At 36.3% G+C, this 22296-nt stretch overlaps 1 protein-coding gene across 1 annotated transcript; it reads left to right on the top strand.

Moving 5' to 3' along the window:
• The first annotated feature begins 10348 nt into the window (after nucleotides 1-10348).
• Nucleotides 10349-13902, top strand: LOC117627188 (isoflavone reductase homolog). The gene is made up of 4 exons (XM_034359132.1): nucleotides 10349-10678; nucleotides 12380-12620; nucleotides 12770-12973; nucleotides 13739-13902. Exons 1-4 carry the CDS (start codon nucleotides 10349-10351, stop codon nucleotides 13900-13902), a joined length of 939 nt encoding a protein of 312 aa, XP_034215023.1.
• Nucleotides 13903-22296: the final 8394 nt, after the last annotated feature.

The raw sequence follows: 22296 nt of genomic DNA on the forward strand, positions 1-22296 counted from the left end.
TGCCATATAACCCTTTGTGCTCCACCCAAAAACCATTGCATATGCTGGAAAATCATTCACAGTCCACATAACTGCTGCCCGCAAAGTGAACATCTTCCCAGTTGATTTATCGTACGTGCGAACACCGTTTGTCCATAAATCCTTCAGCTCATCAACCAAAGGCCTTAAGTACACATCAATTGACCTGCCAGGATCCTCAGTTATCAAAACAGTCATCATCATGTATTCTTTTTTCATGCATTTCCAAGGCGGCAAATTATATGGGAATACAAAAATCGGCCAAGTGTTGTGGTGTTGGTTTAGAACCCCATACGGATTGAATCCGTTAGTGGCAAGTCCCAATCTCACATTTCGGGGATCAGCAGCAAACTCGGGGAACGTTCGATCGAACTCTTTCCATGCCTCCCCATCTGCAGGATGCCGCATCACATCATCGCCTACCCGTTTTTCCTTATGCCATCTCATGTCTGTGGCAGTATGCGTCGACATATACAATTGCTGCAACCTAGGTTTCAGGGGCAGATAACGCATGACTTTTTGTGGGATCTTAGTCGTTCTATTCTGAGATGTCATTTTGAACCTCGACTCATTGCATATAAGGCATGTATCCAACGTTTCATGCTCCTTGTAGAATAACATGCAATTATTTTTGCAAGCATGAATTTTTTTCATAACCCAATCCAAGACCATTCAACACCTTCTACACGTGTTTATGGTCTTTCGGCAAACAATTGTCCGTCGGAAGCATTCTCTTGAAAACCCCCAAAAAGTAATCGAAACACAGGTTCGACATACGATACTTTATTTTTCCGTGCATTAGCTCTACAATGGCCGTGAGAACGGAAAAGCTCTCGCACCCCGGGTATAACTTTTGGTTTGCATTTTTTAACAGTTTTTCATATTGTTCAAACTCCGCGCTGTCTATTGGTGTTGGCACGTCATCTTCCCTTTCGTTATTGATGTTGGTCGATGCAAATGGAAAAACATCCTCTATAATATCCATGACTTGATCATTATGATCCACAATAGGTTCAACACTGTCCATTCTTGTGGCATTTGAAGATGAAGCATGGTCTAATTGTTCCCCATGAAGGTTCCAAATGCTATATGTCTCAATCATTCCATTCCTTACTAAATGAAATCCAACATTTTCAATTGTCTCCCACAACGTGTTATTACACTTCCTACAAGGACATCGGATTCTAGTTGCACCCGGGTTGTGTCTACGTGCAAACTCAATAAAATCCTCGATTCCATCCAAGTATTCGTCTGAGCATCTATTCGGGTTCTATATCCACCTTCTGCTCATAATTCCTGAAACCATAATCACAACATAACAATCACAACAACTTCATACGAAGTTATAATGTCACCTTATGCCTCCGGTAAGGGCCCTATCCCATTCGGGAATGCATAGTTCTATCACGTAACATACGGCTACATGAGATTAGATTTCGACATGGATGAATTTCGGCAGCATCTCGATACAGTTCTTGAGGTGGGCATAGGTATTAATACCTACGTACCACCCGAAGAACGTACCGAGATGACACTGAAATCTCCACAATCAAAACCTAATCCTGTAGCCGTGGATTACGTGACAACACTATGCATTACCAAACTGTCCAAATAGTGGGACAATTCAAGAATTAATTGGACCGCAGTCATGCTTTACGCATCCATGCACGAAATCCAACTAATCTCGAACGGGAAACTAAATGTTACTAAACATACAAATAAAAGTACGAAGTTAATTTCAATTAACTTCGTACATCACAACACATTGTGCTACATTACACACAATTTAACAACATAATATAAATATAACTTCAGAAAAAATTAGTACACATAACAAACTAACTTTAACATTTTTAATATATAAAACGAATAAAATACCTTCTCAATCGTTCTCCACCAATCGCTAATTACAAATATCCCTAACGAGAAGAAAATTAATAGCGTCAGTACGAATTTACATTAATACTTAAAAAGAAACGACAATAAATACTTACCCAATGAACGTACTGAATTTCCAGCAGAGACAGCGGGAGAGAAGTTGAGAGAGAGGCAGAAAGGAAATTTTTTTCCATTCTGCCTCTGCAATGGCAGTGTTCTGATATGATGAAGAAAACTTTGCGCGACGAATAACAAATTTCGTCGCGCAAACTACCGTCGCCCAAAACCTTTTTTCCATCGAACAAATCGAGTTTTTTCGTCGCGTGAGAACTTGTCGACAAAAAAACTTTTGCGCGACGGAACATATTTTCGTCGAACAAGATTTTTTCGCGCAAATTCTTGTCCTCGTCGCCCAAAAACAAAATTCCGTAGCGTAACAAATATGTTTCGTCGCGCAAGATTGTACCGACTTCTCTTTTACGCGACGATACAAGTTTCGTCGCGCAAACTAAAATATCGCCCTCAATTATTTTGGCGCCAAATTAAAAAAATCCTTCGTTTTCTTACGCGACGATAACCTTGTTCGTCGCGCTAAGTTCTCTTTTGTGACGAAAACTGTCGTCGCAAGAGTTTTCGCAGCCAAATCACCTCGCTTTTACACGACGAAGTGTTTCATCGTCGCACTATGTTTTCTTACGCGACGAGTGGTCTCGCCGCGCAAGTATTTGGCGCCAAGAGAGTACCCGGGTTTTTTTTTTTCTCTTTGCGCGACGAATCTGTTTTTATGTCGCGCTAATATGTTTTGCGCTTCGAAAACTTTGGTCGCGCAAGTTCTAACTTTTTTGCGCGACGAGTATTTCTTGTCGTCGCTTTATTGTGTTTTGCGCGAAGAAAACGTATTCGTCGCGCAAACTTCTGTCGCGCAAATAGTAAAACGTAGTAGTGTACTTATGTACAATACGAGAAAGACATGTACTCCTCAACGAATGAGTTTCAAATTTCCATAAATATGAACATTGTGGCACTCAGAATTCTTAATAATGTACAGATATGGAAATATCATCAATCTTATCTAAACGTTTATTTCAACAAAATTAATTTTTTGCTATGCATTCTTCTCGGGGGCGGATCCACAGAGGAGCAAGGGTGGTCAACTGACCCCTGCAACCTCTGAAATCCTCCATTAGAGCAGTCAAACTTGACCCTCGCAAAGTGTTCGACGAAATGCTCCAAAGGGGTAACCTGTGTGCAGCTGGGTGGGGCTATAAGTGCTGGGTTTTCGAGGCTGAGAGATGGAGAGGAGGGATGAGAAGGAAGAAGAAGAAGAGTGTCTCATTTGGTGGTGATGGTGGAAAGCAGCAGCTGCTGCTTCTGGCTGGAGGTCGTGAGGGTAAACTGGCATCAACCAAAAAAAAAAATAAATAAAAAATAAAAAAATAAAATTGAAACAGACATACATTACTATCAACAAAAGAAGGAAAGAGAAGGTCAAATAAATTTTAAAAAAATGGCATAATTAAATAGGTAGGTCCAAATAATTAATTCGTATAGGGCTAGTTTGTATGTTTTTTGGATTATTTGGTTGATGATTATCAGCGGCATCTATCACAAGTGTGGGGTATCGCCTCATTGCGAAATCTCATGAGGTGCAAGTACTGAGAACTTAGTTGGTGACAGAGCGGAATTTGGTTGATGATTATCAGCGTGACATCAAAAGATTGAAAACGGATAAGGCAAGACGGCAAAGGAGAATCGATACCAACTTCAAATATTGCAGGAAGAGAATGAAAAGCTATCAAAGATGGTAGATTTTTATTCTAAAAACTTGCAAAAGCAGCTGGAGGCCTTGGAGAACCCAAGGAAGCACAAGGGAGATCACGAGAGGAGTTCAAGAGAGATGTGTGCGATCTTTGGAGGCTCAAGTGATGAGCCGTAAGAAGCAATGCTTGAAAACCCAAGAGAGGATATCAAGAGGGCCAAACTAAAGTCTCTGTTGTGGAAAAATAAAGCCTTGATTTTTTTTACTTTAGAAGTGAATGGTGTGGTTGATTATTGTTGTTATTGTTGTAGCCCATCTCTAAATTATTGCTGGTTTTACTCTATTTCTTCTTCATCTTTATTTGTTTGGTTGCCACACTTCAACGAGCATGTGCTTGTAATTGCTTGCTAGTGGCTGGCCATACTTCTTGCTTTATTTCATCTTTTAATCTCTTTATCTTTTTTTTTTTTTTGGTGCCAATCTCACCAATGACCTACACTAGTAAAAAAAACTCCTTGCGCGACCAAATTTTGCGCGACGAAAAAGTATTCGTCGCTCAAAGTCACTTTGCGCGACGAAACTTGAAACTTCGTCGCTCAAAGTCTTGCACGACCAAATTTTGCGCGACGAAAAATAATTCGTCTCCCAAAGTCACTTCGCACGACAAACTTTTGCACAACGACAATACATCGTCGCGCAAAGTCTTGCGCGACGAAAAATAATTCGTCGCCCAAAGTCACTTCGCGCGACAAACTTTTGCGCGACGACAATATATCGTCGCTCAAAGTCTTGCGCGACCAATTTTGCGCAACGAAAAATAATTCGTCGTTCAAAGTGACTTTGCGCGACGAAAAGTAAACTTCGTCGCGCAAAGTCCTTATAAAAATAAATAAAATAAAAAAAATATTTTTAAAAAATTTTTCCATGACGTAATCCAAACATTTTGTCACCTAAACCAATTTATTTTTGTTTTTTTATTTTGTATGCATAACACTTAAGAAATTAAACGGTATATATATTTATTAAGTAACTTTAAATTTATTATTTTAGATCGGATCGGTTTTTTATTAGAAAAATATATTCTTGTTGTTCGGATTGGGTTTTTGTTAGAAAATATATATTTTAAATTGACGATCGAATTATTTCATTGTATTCATATCGGGTCAAGGAGTGTAGCAGTAAAAAAATCATCAAAATCGGAGTTAAAATAACCGTTAAATCTTGATTTTTCATTATAACCGTCGAAAAGTTTTATCCCCTTACTTGATCTCTGAATGTTTATTTTTTCCGATTTTTGGCGTATATGATCTCGAAGTATAAACAAACAAGTTTGATGGTTGGATCGTTGAAACTAGTTTTTTGAATGCATATGCCATCAAAACAATATATTCACTAACAATTAAGAGTTTATTTATACTTTCGTTAAATATAACATAAGATTTTGTGGTATCCACTAGTGTAAATATTTTAAATTGAAGATCAAATTCCTTCATTGTATTCATATAGGGTCAAGGAGTGTAGCTGTAAAAAATCATCAAAATCGGAGTTAAAATAACCATTAAATCTTGATTTTTCATTTATAACCATCGAAAAGTTTTGTCCCGCTACTTGATCAATGAATGTTTATTTTTTCCGATTTTTGGCGTATATGATCTCGAAGTATAAACAAACAAGTTTGACGGTTGGATCGTTGAAACTAGTTTCATAGAATGTGTATGCCATCAAAACAATATATTCACTAACAATTAATAGTTTATTTATATTTTCGTTAAATATAACATAAGATTTTGTGGTATCCACTAGTGTAAATATTTTAAATTGAAGATCAAATTCAGTTATTGTATTCATATAGGGTCAAGGAGTGTAGCTGTAAAAAATCATCAAAATCGGAGTTAAAATAACCGTTAAATCATGATTTTTCATTTATAACCGTCGAAGAGTTTTGTCCCATTACTTGATCTATGAATGTTTATTTTTTCCGATTTTTGGCGTATATGATCTCGAAGTATAAAAAAACAAGTTTGACGGTTGGATCGTTGAAACTAGTTTCATAGAATGCATATGCCATCAAAACAATATATTCACTAACAATTAAGAGTTTATTTATACTTTCGTTAAATATAACATAAGATTTTGTGGTATCCACTAGTGCAAATGTTTTAAATTGAAGATAAAATTCAGTCATTGTATTCATATAGGGTCAAGGAGTGTAGCTGTAAAAAAATCATCAAAATCGGAGTTAAAATAACCGCTAAATCGTGATTTTTCATTTATAACTATCGAAAAGTTTTGTCCCGTTACTAGATCTCTGAATGTTTGTTTTTTGTGATTTTTGGGGTATACGATCTTGAAGTATATACAAACAAGTCTTATGGTTAGATCGTTGAAGTGTGTGTGTGTGTGTGTGTGTGTGTGTGTGTGTGTGTGTATATATATATATTTATTTATTAAGTAGCTTTAAATTTATTTATTTTGTACATATAACACTTAAGAAATTGAATAGTATATACATTTATTAAGTAGCTTTCACCTTAATTATATTTTAAATCATAAAATAAAATATTTTTATTTTTTATTATTCATAACAATTATTTTTATAAATATTGTGCTACGAACTAATTTTTCGTCTCTCAAAAGTTTGCGCGACCAACAGTTCGTCGTGCAAAATTCAAAAAATTTGGGCGAGTACCAAAAATGGGACGCTGGTTTTTAAAATTAAAAAAAAAAAACTTTAGACTTTGCGCGACCAATATTTTTTGTCGCGCCAAAATTTGGGCGGGTACCAAAAATGGGACACGGGAATTTTTTTATATAATTGTTTTAGACTTTGCGCTACCAATATGGATTTTTCCTCGGGCAAAAATTTTAAGATTTTGGCGGGTACCAAAAATGGGATGCGGGAATTTTTTTTTAAAAAAATAATTTTTTAGACTTTGCGCGACCAATATTACTATATTCGTCGCGCAAACCTTTGCGAGACCAATATGTTTCGTCGCGCAATAATTTGGGCGGGTACCAAAAATGGGACGCGGGAATTTTTTTTATATAATTGTTTTAGACTTTGCGCGACCAATATGTATTTTTCGTCGCACAAAAATTTAAAAATTTTGGCGGGTACCAAAAATGGGATGCGGAATTTTTATTTTCAAAAAATAATTTTTAGACTTTGCGCGACCAATATTTATATATTCGTCGCACAAAACTTTGCGAGACCAATATGTTTCGTCGCGCAAAACTTTGCGCGATCAATACATATTTTTCGTCGCGCAATAATTTGGGCGGGTACCAAAAATAGGACGCGAGAATTTTTTTATATAATTGTTTTAGACTTTGCGCGACCAATATGTATTTTTCGTCGCACAAAAATTTAAAAATTTTGGCGGGTACCAAAAATGGGATGCGGGAATTTTTTTTTTCAAAAAATAATTTTTAGACTTTGCGCGACCAACCGTATTTTCGTCGCGCAAAATTATACGGTTTTTAAAAACCGAAATAACTCCTCCACCATTTTCTCAATTTCTTTCTCTACTCTTACCTCTCCTCTCTCTTTCCCTCTCCCCAAATCCCACCCTTTCTCTCACACTCACTCTTCTCACTTAATCTCTCATCTCTCTCTTCACTATCTCTCACTCTCACTCACTCTCTCATCTATCTTTTCACTATCTCTCACTCTCTCATCTCTCTATCACTATCTTATCTAATTCTCTCACTTCTCCCTCTCATTCTCACTCACTCTCAATCTTGCCAAAAGGTATATTCTCTCCAAATTTTAAATTTTTTTTCATTAATATGTGTTTTTGGAGTTAGTTTTGAGTTTGTGTGGGGTTTGGGGTTGAGTAAAGGGGAGAGATTGGAGTTTGGGTTGGATTTGTGGTATAACAATTTTAGGGAGATTATGCATTTTTTTTTTTTTTGTTGTTGTTATTTGACCATATTTGTTTTTTTGTAGGTAATCATAGAGACTTTGATGGCTAAAGTTGAGGATTAGGAAGCTATCAAAACATATTATCCACCACTACCACCACAATATGCTTGTATTAGGATTTTATTATTGCACTTTGTTAATTCATGTGTACATTTTGAATATTATATATATATAAATATTTATTGGATAATTTGATCACTCTTTTTCATATGTAATTTTATTTTGAATATGTCAATTTAAATTAAAGTAATTAAGAAAAATCTTACAATTAAATTAAATTTAAAAAGTAAAAATTTGAAAAAAGTACTATAATTAAATTAATATCAATTTAAATTAAAGTGATTTAAAAAAAATCATACAATTAAATTATATTTAAAAAGTAAAAATTTGAATAAATTAATATTAAAGAAATAATTTTAAAAAAGTCAAAAACCTTGCGCGACAAAATATTTTGTAGCGCAAACTATTAAATTAGTTTATTTTAATTAAAAAAATTTAAAACACAAACAATATTTTGTCGCGCAATTATTTGCGCGACGTTAGTATTCGTCGCGCAAAACCCTAAAAATGTGGGCGGGTACCAAAAATGGAACGCGGGAATTTTTATTTTTTAAATTTTTTTGAGACTTTGCACGACCAATGTTTTTTGTTGCGCAAAACTTTGCGCGACGAATATTTTTCGTCGCACAAACGTTTGAGCGACCAATGTGTTTCGTCGCCCAAAGTTTTGCGGTACCAATATTTTTCGTCGCGCAAAGTCTTTCTTCACTATCTTTGCGCGACGAAATTCTCTTCGTCGCGCAAAGTGTAAAATGTAGTAGTGCTACTAAGAGAAAGTAGTTATTTAATTTCCAATACTTTTATTAGCATAATGCCTAAACTTATAAAAATCAAACTTTAGCCTAAAGAGCTTAAAATAAAATGAACTCATGCACTAACAAATATATATATTCAAGGATAGAACATTGTGGCACTCGGAATTCTTAATATTGTACGGTTATGGAAATATTATCAATCTTATATAAACGTTTATTTCAATAAAATTAATTATTTGCCATTTCTTACTCTGCATTCTTCTCTTATGCTTTGACAGGAAGGAAAAAAAAAAAAAGCATTTGGCATCATTTCCTTAAATGAGTGAGCTTACTGTGAATTGGGTGTTTGTATTTGCAAGATATTGGAGAAATGAATAATACCCATGCATATATACCCCAAAACATTACAACCATAGGCAAATCCACATCCTAAAAAATGCAGGCAAGAGACAACTCACGCCAAGAGACAAACAGAAATATGGACTACGGTGTACATACATAGGGTGCGCAACAATTGGCGTATCAGTAAGGGTTAGGGGAAGTCTGGTGTAATTAACTTAACTTTTTTTTTTTTTTAAATACGTTTAATTATTTTTAGTTATAATTAATTGATAGAAATGTCCCGAAACTTTTAACCAAATAATTCAAACCAAGAAACTTAAGAACAAATAACCAAAAGAAAAAAATTCCAGACACAGTCCAGCTACAATCGGATCTGTGTGAACAATGTCGGCGTCGGTTGGGCTTCACATATAAAAAACTCTAATCTGAAAATGATTTCAATAGAAGGTTGAGAGATGAAAGCTTTCCAATTGAGTCTCACAAATAAAACCCAAAATCATTCCTGAAATTAAACCCACATGAAAACTTCAAAAAACAAAACCTTTACCTTTCTATCTAAAGGGAGATGCGGTTCAGATCTGAAATTAAACCCTACAATGAAATCCCACAAAAAGGATAAGGCCACACAACAAATGGCCTTCGAGGGAGAGCGGGAAGAAGGAGAAGAAGGAAGAGAGAGGGATGGAAAAAAAAAAACAAAACAAAACATAAAGAGAGAGATATGGGAGACGAGCAAAAGAGGCAGAAGGAAAAAAATTGCAACGTGACAGAGGAAGAAGCAGGAGAGAGAGAGAGAGAGAGAGAGAGAGAGAGAGAGAGAAGAAGAAGAAGAAGAAGAAGAAGAAGAAGGGAAAAAAAAAAGGAGAGGAAGAGATGGAAAGTGACGGAAGGAAGAAGATGGGAAAAAAAAATAAAAAAATGAAGGCATTGGGAGAGATGAGATATGGAGAGAATAAAAATTACAAAAGAAAGAAAAAGAGGGGTTGGTTTGGGCGCATCTTTAGCATCTTTAGATGCACATGCATGCTCTCACATTTTTTATTATAATATTTATTACTTAGAGTAAGTATTACTAATTATATAGAGAGAAGGGAAAAGTGTTGAATTATAAGCCTTAAGCTGACTTAAGAGTTAGTTTAATTCGTTTTCCATTTTATTTCCTTTTTATGACAAGTGTAAGCTTCCTATTGGTTGCCTAAGTGGACGGCTGAGATCATCTTGTGATGTAAGAGATCCAGCTACTGTGCATAACAGATATATCCCTCACACTATGTGCGTGAGGTTGTAAGAAAGAGAGAAGTGAATGAACACTCTGCTGCTACACGTATAGCAGACAGATTTTGGTAATCTCTTCTTGCTTCTTTCCCTTTTGTTTCCTTCTGCAAATTCTGAGTATTCATACCTGAAAAACACTAACAAAAAGAGCCTTGGTTAGTGAGAAAGATTCCATCCATATATTTTTATTAAATTACCATTGTGAAGTATTGTAGTCCGTTGATTCGACATTTTTGTCCATGTTTTTCTTCTTGTGTCTATCGCTATACATACAAAAGTAAAACCCTAGGTATATATATACACATTCAGAGGGAATAGTGGTACAATTAGATCGACATGGAAAAGAGCAAGGTGCTTGTGGTTGGTGGTACTGGGTACCTGGGGCGTAGGATTGTTTCTGCAAGCCTATCCCAAGGCCACCCAACGTATGTTCTTCAAAGGCCAGAGATTGGCCTTGACATTGATAAGCTCCAAATGCTCTTGGCATTCAAAAAGCAAGGGGCTCACCTTGTGGAGGGCTCATTTTCTGATCTGGAAAGCCTTGTCCGTGCTGTCATGCTTGTTGATGTTGTCATCTGCCCCATATCTGGGGTACATATTCGGAGTCACAACATTTTGCTGCAGCTCCAACTTGTTGAAGCTATCAAAAGAGCCGGAAATATTAAGGTACAAACACTACTAGAAAAGCTTCATATAATTCATGGATACACTCGTGTCGTGGTCAGTGCTAGTGTCATTCACAGACAACCTATGGCCAAAGATCATATTTGTATTAGATATATACATGAATTAAGCAAGGATGGTGCTCATTTGCTCTATGTGCTTTTTGTTTCTCAAAAGGTTTTTATTCTCATGTTATTCTACGGGTTTTGTTTATTGTGCACTTATATTATAACACATGGATTAGTAACACTATGTAACATAAAATTTCTTGGGAATGTAACAAGTGGTGTTACTAATTAACTCAAGTATTAGTTGGATGACATCGTTGATATTTCATGAACTTAGAATACAACATTAATTAATAGATATACGAATTCTGAGAGGATTGGTAGTACCACATAACAATGGGACGGTCACACTACAACATTTATTTACATAACGGTGCTACAATCACATGAAAAAAGGTTAAAATAGTCTAGTATTCATTTCCCCCGTATAGGTCCTTCCTTAGAGCATGTCCACCGCAGCTCTTCTAGCCAGGGCAAGAGGCCCATTTCTTCACTTTTGGACCTCCAGCGCAGCGCCTGCAGCCTGGGCAAGTCCTGGGTCCCACCAGCCTAGGCAAGCCCAAGGGCAGATTTTGCCTGGGCTTCAGCCCGAGTTTGCTGATGTCAGTGGTGATGTCACGCTGACATCAGTGAGTCAAAAAAATGGAAAAAAATGGAAAAAAAAATCAAAATTTTTTAAAAAAAAAACCAAAAAAATTATGGATGTTTTCCCTATAAATACATAACAATTTTATTCACTTTCCCTATAAATACATAACAAGTTTATATTTTGTTGCATATTCTTTTTTTTTTTCTTGTCCTTGCCCTAGCCTTTTGGGGTGGAACCAAAAAAGGCAAGGCTACCACTATTCATATGAATAGTGGTAGCCCTTACTTGCCCTTGCCCTTGTCTTAGCCCTTATGGGTGGAGATGCTCTTATGAAGGAGAACTTTTTCATAATTATTGATCATGTTAGGTGGCATATGTACAATTAATATGAATGATTTATCTTCTTTTTTTGTTTTATATAAATGCAATTGATAGTCTAAACTATAAAGGGATGGGGTTTTTCACACACACACTATCAACGTGCTATGGTGATTTGAACCTGAAATCACAAGTGTTCAAGTTAAGGCCCTTTATTGGGCTAGACCGCATTGACAATTTAGTTTAATTATATTTTTTTTGTCACAATGATTTAGCTTAATTATTAGTGTTTAACTTTTTCATTAATTGGGATGTACTTCAATATTCGAAATTATAATTGATATTAGGGTACCGATTTTCCCATTTTCCTTTTGTCCACTTATACTCCCTTTTGTTTTTAAATACTTTTACCATAACAAAAAAGGGAGTGTAAGTGGACAAAATAATAGTGGGAACATACAATTTCCAACAAAGGGAGTGTAAGTGAACAAAAGAGAAGTATGAAAGCTCCCTTGATATTATAATAGAAGATTGCTATATATAATAAGAGCGTACGACTTTAAATACCTCATCCAATTTATGATGAGGAAGAGAATGTTTTATATAGGAATGAGACTTGTCTTTTCCATCTGAATGAGACTTGTGAATAATCTTTTTGATGTTTTTGGTCCTAACTCGTGATCAAATTAACATACTGATTTTTTTTCCTGCCCTGGCTTTTCTGTGTAGCGTTTTTTACCTTCAGAGTTTGGTCTAGATCCACCACGTATGGGACATGCACTTGAACCTGGAAGAGTTACATTTGATGATAAAATGGTAGTGAGAAAGGCAATACAAGATGCTAAAATCCCCTTCACTTATGTATGTGGTGCTGGCGTCGCTGGTTATTTCGCTGGCAACCTTTCACAGATGGGGACACTCGTTCCTCCAAAGGAGAAAGTTCTTATTTATGGAGATGGTAATGCTAAAGGTACACCAAAACTAATAAATTAAATTAAACACCACTTTTCACCTCCATAGCATTTGCTATTATGCAGGCTAATAGTATATAGTTACTCTTGTTTATGTATATATGACAGAATTAATCATCTTTGTTGATCATCTTCATGTACCGTGCAGTATCTATAGTGGATGAAGATGACATCGCAGCATATACAATCAAAACAATAGATGATCCGCGAACATTGAACAAAACAGTATACCTTCGTCCACCTGAAAACGAACTCAGTCAAAAACAATTGGTCGAGATGTGGGAGAACCTCATAGGCAAGAAACTAGAACATATCTCCATTTCAGAAGAAGACTTCCTTGCCTCTATGAAAGGTACGCCTGATATCATATGAAATCTATTGAATGCACGAAAGTTGCATCTATATATGGTTAACCTCGCCAATCAATCAGCTTCTTGAATGGATTTCATTAGTTGTGTTGATGCTCAAAATGGCCCGGCCAATATTGAGTCCAACTTAGTGATTAGATATGCTGGGTCTTCAGCAGGGAAGAGGGCTGAGGCCCTTGGTGAAATAGGTTGGTGAGAAACCTGCAGAAGATAATGTGGGAGAAGCAATCGTTAAGCTTCGGACACCGGTGTGGTGCCGGCCGAAGGCTCTCCGATGCCTAAGTCAGTTACAGGTAGTAATTCTGGCAGAGTAACAGTAAAAGTGGGAGAATAGTTACCCTTTTTACCTGGGTACTGTTCCCTATTTATAGGGAAGTGAAAGTGGGAACTTTGCACAAAGTTCCAATGTGGGACTTTGTGCAAGTCGTTGTGGTGGCGACACGTGTCCTGGAGATTAGGTTTGGCAGCTGGGAGCTTCGGCAGGTGTCTGGCACCTCAGAAGTGTGTCTTCCTTTGGCACGGGAGAAGGCGTGGCTGCCTTGGTGCTAGTCGCTTTGATGCTGGGTCTGCTCGGTTCATTATGGTGTAAACAAGTTGATACATTAAATTCCTAGGTTATTTTTGCGCGGATCGATCAGACTCTGACTCATTACTCAGATTTTAAAGTTGTGGTGCCTAAAATCCAAGAACCTGAACCTAATACAAGCTCTAAGCAGAAATTTCACACCTTATGAAATACTATATTTCAGGTATGGACTATGCAGGCCAGGTAGGAGCGGGGCATTTCTACCACATGTTCTATGAAGGCGCTCTAACAAACTTTGAAATCGGGGAAGAAGGAGAAGAAGCTTCAAAGCTTTACCCAGAAGTGAAATACACTCGCATGAATGAATACTTAAAAATTTATGTATGAGAAACAAAACAAGGTGTTTAATAATAGTTTTTCAAAGAAGTGTTTAATGATCACTTTCATGAAGGATATTACAGCTTTCTTGCAGCTATTTTGTGTATGTAATACAGCATATTACACACGTATTATCTATTGTTATTGTTATAAATGGGGGCGGATTAGTGACATTATATTTTATACACAAGCACTATGATTGTATTGAAGTACTATAAAATACAAAAAGGCAATTTAGTGCCATAGGGGTTTAGTCTAACGAGTGCCAAAGAAAAAAACTAAGGCATCTAATTGGGTTTGAGCTAAAAGTGAGAGAAAAGAGAGTTAGAGTTTGTGAGAGAGCAAAGGGGGTTCTTCATTGTAACCAAAGAGGTTCTTTCTTACTAGTGAGTTTCTCGGGGTTACCAAAGAGGACGTAGACACAATGCCGAACCTCTATAAATTCTTGTGTTCTTTGTGTGTGTGTGTGTGCTTTATCTTTATGTGGCTTGTGTGTGGTAATTGCATAATCCATCAACGACAAAGTCTAGGGTTGTTTTCGCACAATACACACTTCTTCCCTTTTGTAGAAATAAACAAGCGTGCACATTTATGGGCTTAGACTGAGTGAAAAGGATGGAAACCCATGTTAAACAGTCCTAGATTAATAATGGGATCTATCAAGCCACATTAAGCTGCACCATCCAGCTTAAAGCTAGTGCTCCACTTTTGGGCTTCGCACTTATGTTTTGGAACAGTGCCACCAACACTTTCGACTTTCGAGTTGGTCCAATGTCCATATCAATCCTAGACCTGGCAGTGGTCTTTGAATTTAGGCCTCATGGGAGGATGGCCGATTGTTTGAGATTTCCAAACGACCGCCCAACGGCGGAGAAATGTTCCTAAGTCTGCCCAAATTGATTGACGAAGTCAAGATCGAGGCACTCACCATCATACCACTCTTTTTCCTTTCACGACCATCAACCACGAAAGTTCACACGCCACAAAAGCGCTCACACTAAAAAGGACGATTTTGTTGCCAAATCAGCTCGACTCATCAATTATTTAACTCCGAAGAATCCACCCAATTGGCCAAAAAGATTTAGCGTCCAACAACAACTAGTAGTAGTAAGTAGTGGAAAGAGACAGAGATTTTTAGGACATGGGGTATGGAGACTACCCAACAGTGGGCATGTAGGAAGTAGATGTGGTAAAAGAATTATCAGAAATAAATTAGTTGTGAGATTTAATCAGAGCTATTAATAGTACTTCAATCTAATGGTTCAAAATTTGTATAAAAAATAGAGTGTTTGGGATCTGCCCCGTATATCAAGTTGGTAAATCCCAATATACTTGCAGTATGATCATGAAACGTTAGTTGAACAGCCTGCGAAACAAAAAAAAAAAAACAAAGGATGAAATGTCTCGTGCACCGTCAACCACTAGAAATTGAAGGAAGTTGAGGTTCTACCCCAAAACCAATTGGCAATGTGGGACTCTTTACCTTCACATTTTCACACGCCCCCGCACGTATGGCGAATTTTCAAGCTTAACACGTGGACATCACATATTGGGTGACGTGGAGCATGTGCGGCCGTTGGGCTTTCACACGTGGGCTAACCCGCTCTGATACCATGAAGGAAGTTGAGGTTCCACCCCAAAACCAATTGGCAATGGGGGGAGTAACCTAACTTCTTATAAGCTCTTGCTAGGTTTCTTAACTTTCTAATGTGAGACTCTTTACCTTCACATTCTCACATAAATTTGATTCAACAGTTTTGCTGTTTTTGTTGTTGAGTCTATATATAGCTAGCTAGCCCACCAACTATTTGATGAAGAGTAACTTGTACTGTATTACAAAAGTACAAACCCTAGCTTGCAAAGGAAACATAGGTCACCACCAAGTGAGAAGTCTCTATATAAATATAGGTCTCTTCAGTCCTTCATATTCGCAAGAAAGAACACATTAAGATCGAAATGGGAAAGAGCAAGGTGCTTGTGGTAGGTGGAACTGGGTACGTGGGGAGAAGGATTGTAAGGGCAAGCCTAGCCCAAGGCCACTGATTTCCAAAGCCTTGTTGATGCTGTCAAGCTTGTTGATGTTGTCATCTGCCCCATATCTGGGGCTCATAATCGGAGTCACAACAATTTGATGCAGCTCAAGCTTATTCAAGCTAGCAAAGAAGCCGGAAATATTAAGGTATTAGTGATCGATCTCTAAAAATCATATATGTGTAATAGGCATATATACAATTTACAAATGAATGGATGGATGTTCATTTGCTCCGTGTGCGTTTTCACTCTCATGTTACTACACATCACGTTTTATTTTTTAAAACTTATTAATATCCTATACCTAAAATATAAACACATTATTCATTCATATTATCATATTGATTAGCAATACCGTGTGATGGCAAAATTATTGGTTATAATGTCACCCCAATACGTAGTGTTACAAACCCAAGTGTTATAATATTGGTGAATGATATCGATATATTTAAGAGATTTAGGGTATACACGTACACGTTATAAAATAAGCGGATTGATTGTGACGCTCACACCAAAAATTTCTTCACCTACCGGTGTTCCGGTCACACCGAAATTTTTTTTCGAACTCTCAGTCGTGACAATATTTTATCTATCTTTATAGCTACCTTTCATTTTTTGGAGTAGACCTTCTAATTATTTTTCATTATTGCTCGTGTCAGGTGGCACTTGTAAGTATCTAGTTACCATTAATAGAAATGATATGATTTTACTTAAGAAGTGGTTTAACTTTTTCCTGATGAGGAAGAGAATAAAGAAAAAGTGGCTTATGGTATCGAAGGTCAGGGTGGTGGGTGGTTAATAGTGATATTCCAAGTCTTCAATATGAAAAGAAACAAAGTGAGTCCTAAATATTATTTGATACTAAACTTATGACTCACTTATTATTATGTATTGTTAGTGAGGCTATAGTTTCCTAAGTGATCTCAGTGTGATGTCTCAAATTAAATTGGGACAAATATATATGCCCCTATGCATTTGTATGGAATAAGAATTTCTTATTAAGTAAAGAGAAACCGTAATTACTACCACACTTTGAACCAAGTAAGATGTCCTACATCTTTTTTTCTTTTTTAACAAGAAATAAAATTATGGAGTTTCACTATTATGCACAATATAGGGGTCTAAATTATAAAATATAAAAAAACCCTACATGAAATGGAATTTAGAAACACACTCAAAGCCTATTTACAACATAACAAAGAGGCTTCGAACTTCCTATAAATTACAAAACTGCCATCGATTTCTTAAAACAAGTCCAACCCTAAAACCTCATTAAAAAACTCAAAATACTCAAACGGGCATCACAGTAATTTAATAATGAAAATCAAATTCAATAGGACCAGCTGTTCTCTTGGGTTTTTTGTGGGTTTGTTTATAGAAATTAAATGGTGTATGATTTATCTATATGCTAATAATGGGTATATACCTCATAAAATTACAATAGGATCCCACAACATGCAAGTACTCTGTGTTGCTTATAGAGAGAAATCAAAGAAGCAAACAATAGCCAACGAAGTCTAGCTCAGTGGAAAATGACCTTTACTTGTAGACCGAAGTTCTTAGGTTCGAATTCCTATGGCATCATAGTTGTGTGTGTATGAGAAATCCCTCTCCCATGTGGTTTGGACTATCGCTTGTACTAAAAAATTGAAGCAAACTTGATAGCGATTATTTTCACAGCAAATTTGATAGCGTTTATTTTCACAGCAAATTTGATAGCGTTTATTTTCGCATCACAACAATTTCAAACTGGCCCTAACTCACGTGGAAAAATGGAAGAAGATCACTCTTTCTTGGATCCAGGCTTGTATGGCCATGCTTTGGCTTTCTTAGTTAGGTATTTAATTGCTCTCGCGGGCCGACTCCTTGCTAATGGCCCAACTTTAACATATTTATTTCAAATGTGGTACATCTAGTTATTTCAAATTTAGTCAATCAATGTTGTTTTTATAGAAAATTTAGTATTGTTATCAAATCCAAATCCTTTCTTTCAAATTCCTTCATCCAAATGGACTTTTAGCAAAAAAACAAAAACAAAAACGAAAAACAGGAACCCTGATTTGCTGGTTGTGTTCTTCTGAACCTATTGGAAAAGTTGTAAAAGATTTTTATTACAAGAAAATGCTAGCATATTATTTGGCCATTGAGATTTCTGATAGCAAAACAACATACCTCAAGCTGCTCTTGCAATCTGTTTTGTACTTCAATTTGACACTTGAGTGCCTCAGAAAATGGAAGTGTTCTGTTTTCAGCATTTTCGTTCATTAGTATCCAAGCGGGTTCATAAGGAAAATGAGCATAACAATCTTAAACCAAAAGCATTTTAATACGTTTAACGGCGATATAATCCAAAAAGATTTTTCAAGAATATAGAAAACCAACTCCGTTTTCATGAAGAAAGACCAGCGTTCTTTTTCACGAGTCTAGAAGAGAATGAGATGGCAACAAGAAGAAAAACTTTCTGCTAAAAGCATATTCTCTACTATAAGAAACGTTTTGCATACTTGTAATGACCAATTATTTTAATTTGTTTCTCCCTTTGATTCATTTAACATAAGAAATATAGTACATTGACCGAAGCTACATTTCACAAATAGAGGCCTCATTTTTATACAGCACAAAGTAAAAAGAGAGTATATAAAACAAAATGATCCAATAGACATCAATGGCAACATCAATATCCAAAGCACCAGAAGTTTTTGTTATCTAAGCTAGTGACTGAAACCTCAGAAGGAAGGCTAGCTAATGCTAACACATGAACCAAACTGTAAACTATGTATTAGCTAAGTAATCAAATTGCAGTTGATGATAAGTGATGGGTTTTAGAAGTCTGCTAGGGTTTTTAACTGCTAGCAGTGGCACGCTCATATACAAAAGTAAATTGACTTGTTAACCACAAATGGTTCTCAAGTTAATGGGGAATTTTACCCAACAAATCACTATTAGATCAAAACGAGTGAAGAATTTGGCACGCCCAGTGGGACTTCTCTGTATACATACTCCTAAAAGACATATTTTAGTATATGAATATTGGAAGTTCTAGCCAAAATTCATACTTTGCCATGGAGAGAGATCAAGCAGCTCTCCAAAAAGGACATGAATCATAGGAAAGTGATGCTAGACATTCAGCCCATGGCAGCACCAGGAGTAAACATTCTAGGTCTAGTTCCAGAAGGATAAACCAAATATAGGATGTTGTATGTCTTTACAGGTGATGTTTGCAAAATTTGTGGAAAAAGGTGGTATTTCCAATTAAAATTAAAAAAGCAGTGGCATAAAGCACTATTTCCCTTTATAAGGTCAGGTTTTTTGTGCGAATTTTTTTGGTTCAACATATATATACACATTCAGAGGGAAAAGTGGTACAATTAGATCGATATGGAAAAGAGCAAGGTGGGGCGTAGGATTGTTGCTGCAAGCCTATCCCAAGGCCACCCAACGTATGTTCTTCAAAGGCCAGAGATTGGCCTTGACATTGATAAGGTCCAAATTCTCTTGGCATTCAAGAAGCAAGGGGCTCACCTTGTGGAGGGCTCATTTTCTGATCTGGAAAGCCTTGTCCGTGCTGTCAAGCTTGTTGATGTTGTCATCTGCCCCATATCTGGGGTACATATGGTATTTATGCAAATTGCCCAAATTTTTGTATTTGTCATTTGTTGGGAAAATATCTATCCAGAGTACTTCTTCCAAAACATGTCTTAATGATTCTTGTTGTAAAGTCAACAATGTGGATCCCAAAATGGCAAGCCCCACTACTCAATTGATTGAAGAATATTAATGATGTTTGTCTGTCAATTATTCGAGTGAAGCCAAATGCTTGTGAAGTGAACAGCCAATGTCTTTGGCCTATAGATAGATACCTCCATCAGTAGAAGAGTACGCTTAGAGAAGAGGAAGAAAAGGAAGAAAGAGGGTGAGTGTGTGGAGAGGAAAGAGAGCATAGAGAAATTCTCTAAGAAAGAAAATTCAGTGAGCATACATATTGTAAACACTAAAGTTGTAGCCTTATTATTTTATATAGTGGAAAAGTTACTGCTGCTGGTCTCTGAGAACGTAGGCATAGCCGAACCTCTTTAAATGCTGTGTCTCATCTACTTTACATGCAGCTCAATATTCGCACATATTCCAGTTCATTTTATAACACGTTATCAGCACGAGAAGCTCTCATGTATAATTTTTATGCTGCACTATTATTTATACTATAACCATTATGTTGACGTAAGGAAGAAAAGTAGTGGAGGAGCTGTGGTCTGCTAGAGAGATATATGAGCAAACCAACTGGAAGGATAATCTCCCTGTCTCTAAACTTTTCCATTATTTTATTATTTCTTTACAATATTTCATACATAGTAAGATTAGTGCAGGTGTACTGCTGACATTGGAAAAGCAGAGGCTAATTCAAACATGCACAAAACCAATTTAATATGACACTACTACAAAAAAGCAAAAAGACGACGGTAAATCACCGTCGTGTATTCAGTTTTTCAGCGGTCGTGGAATCCACCGTCATCTTTTCCCTAATAAACCACGACGCTAAATCCCCGTCGTCGTTAAAATATACAAAGTCATCAACAAATAAAAAACGACGTCTTTTTACTGCAAAAAGATCGAAAAAAAGCAGTCGGGGATGAGAATATACGACCAACTCTCTAAACAAACCGTCGTTAAAAAGGAAAAATATGACACATATTAACAGAACAAGGCCGCAAGATAGACATACAACGACGAAAATTAAAATAAGGCGCCGTTAAATATCATTTTCACGACAATAAAAAATATGACGTCTTTAAATACATTAGAAGACGACGTTATTGATTCCTACTACGTCGCCTATATAAAAACAGCCGTCGTAAAATAAATTTTCCACTTCGATTTTTCAATAAAAGATGACGTGGAAATAGTTGTCAGTGTCATTATTTACGACGTATGTATTTAAAGAGTAGACGTTGAACAACGAAACAACGTCGGTTACAAATATATGAGAGTCGTATTACAAAATTTATACGTCCTATTTTCAGAAACAAACAACGACGATAAATATTAGGCGTTGTTAAATAAAACAACGTCGAAAACAAATAAAAACAGACGTGTTTAGTCTGCTAAAGTTTTAAAAAATAGTCGAGGATGAGAATAGACGACCAACTCAAACAAATAACCGTCGTTAAAAAGGAAAAAATGACACATATTAAAAGAACAAGGCCGCAAGATAGACATACAACGACGACAACTAAAACACTACGCCGTTAAATATAATTTTCACGACAAGAAAAAATATGGCGTCTTTAAATACATGAGAAGACGACGTTATTGAAATCTACTACGTCTCTTATTTACAAACAACCGTCGTGAAATAAATTTTCCACTTTGATTTTTCTAAAAAAGATGACGTGGAAATAGTTGTCAGTGTCATTATTTACGACGTATGTATTTATATAGTTGGCGTTGAAATGCGAAACAACGTCGGTGGCATTTATATAGTCGACGTTGTATTTATATGTATTCATTACTCACGCCGCACTTATTAATGTAGACGACTTTGAACTTCTAAACAACGTCGGTTCCAAATAAATGAGAGCCGTATTACAGAACATATAGACGGCGTTGATTATGATGAGAGCCGTATTACAAATAGCGTCGTTTAATTGATATTAGACGGCGGTTATAATGAATTACCGTCGGAATTCATTTCGTTCCTCTTCGTTTATAAAAGAACTTACGACGTGGAAAATGTATGATGACATCGTATTTTTGAACGTTCAGATTATTTATCTAGTTTTTTAGACGTCGGTATTATGGGATTGGAGTCGTGTTATTTAGAATTACATGGCGGTTCTTAATCCTTCCCCGGCGTGATATCCTGAATAATTGCTTCACAATAGCGTCGTGGTTCTTCATTGTTACGTTGCTTTAAGACGTCGGTAAATATGCTGAATAACTGGTTCACAACAACGTCGTGTTTTATTTGAACAGACGTCGTTTTTATGCAGAATATAATGATGTAATCTGGAACCAGTATTTTTTGCACTGATTGTTTTGTGGCCAAAACCTGTATAATGAAAGTGTAGAAATCACATTACAATATATTACAAAATTAATGTCATACACTGCCAATTACATAAGCATCATTCAATCCATATATCTTCACACCCACCTCGAATATTTTGACCACCTAACTCACCCACCAGTTCATCAAATGTGTCAACATTTGGCATCCCTCTAGTAAATTGCTCACACTCAATTATCACATCACCTAAGACTTCATCACCAATAACATCATTATATTCTCTATTAGGCATTGATAACACTACAGACCAACCACAATGCATCGGGTCGTCAACAAAAAATATTTGTTTGACTTGAGAATCCAAAACA

The sequence above is a fragment of the Prunus dulcis genome, chromosome 5 (genome assembly GCF_902201215.1).
Source record: "Prunus dulcis chromosome 5, ALMONDv2, whole genome shotgun sequence".
Taxonomy (NCBI): Eukaryota; Viridiplantae; Streptophyta; class Magnoliopsida; order Rosales; family Rosaceae; genus Prunus; species Prunus dulcis.

Excerpts from the sequence above, each read along its gene's own strand:
- LOC117627188 (XM_034359132.1), top strand. The coding sequence starts at position 10,349 with ATGGAAAAGAGCAAGGTGCTTGTGGTTGGTGGTACTGGGTACCTGGGG. Across the intron at positions 10,679-12,379 it reads AAAGAGCCGGAAATATTAAG|CGTTTTTTACCTTCAGAGTT; the intron begins GTACAAACACTA and ends TTTTCTGTGTAG. Across the intron at positions 12,974-13,738 it reads CTTCCTTGCCTCTATGAAAG|GTATGGACTATGCAGGCCAG; the intron begins GTACGCCTGATA and ends ACTATATTTCAG.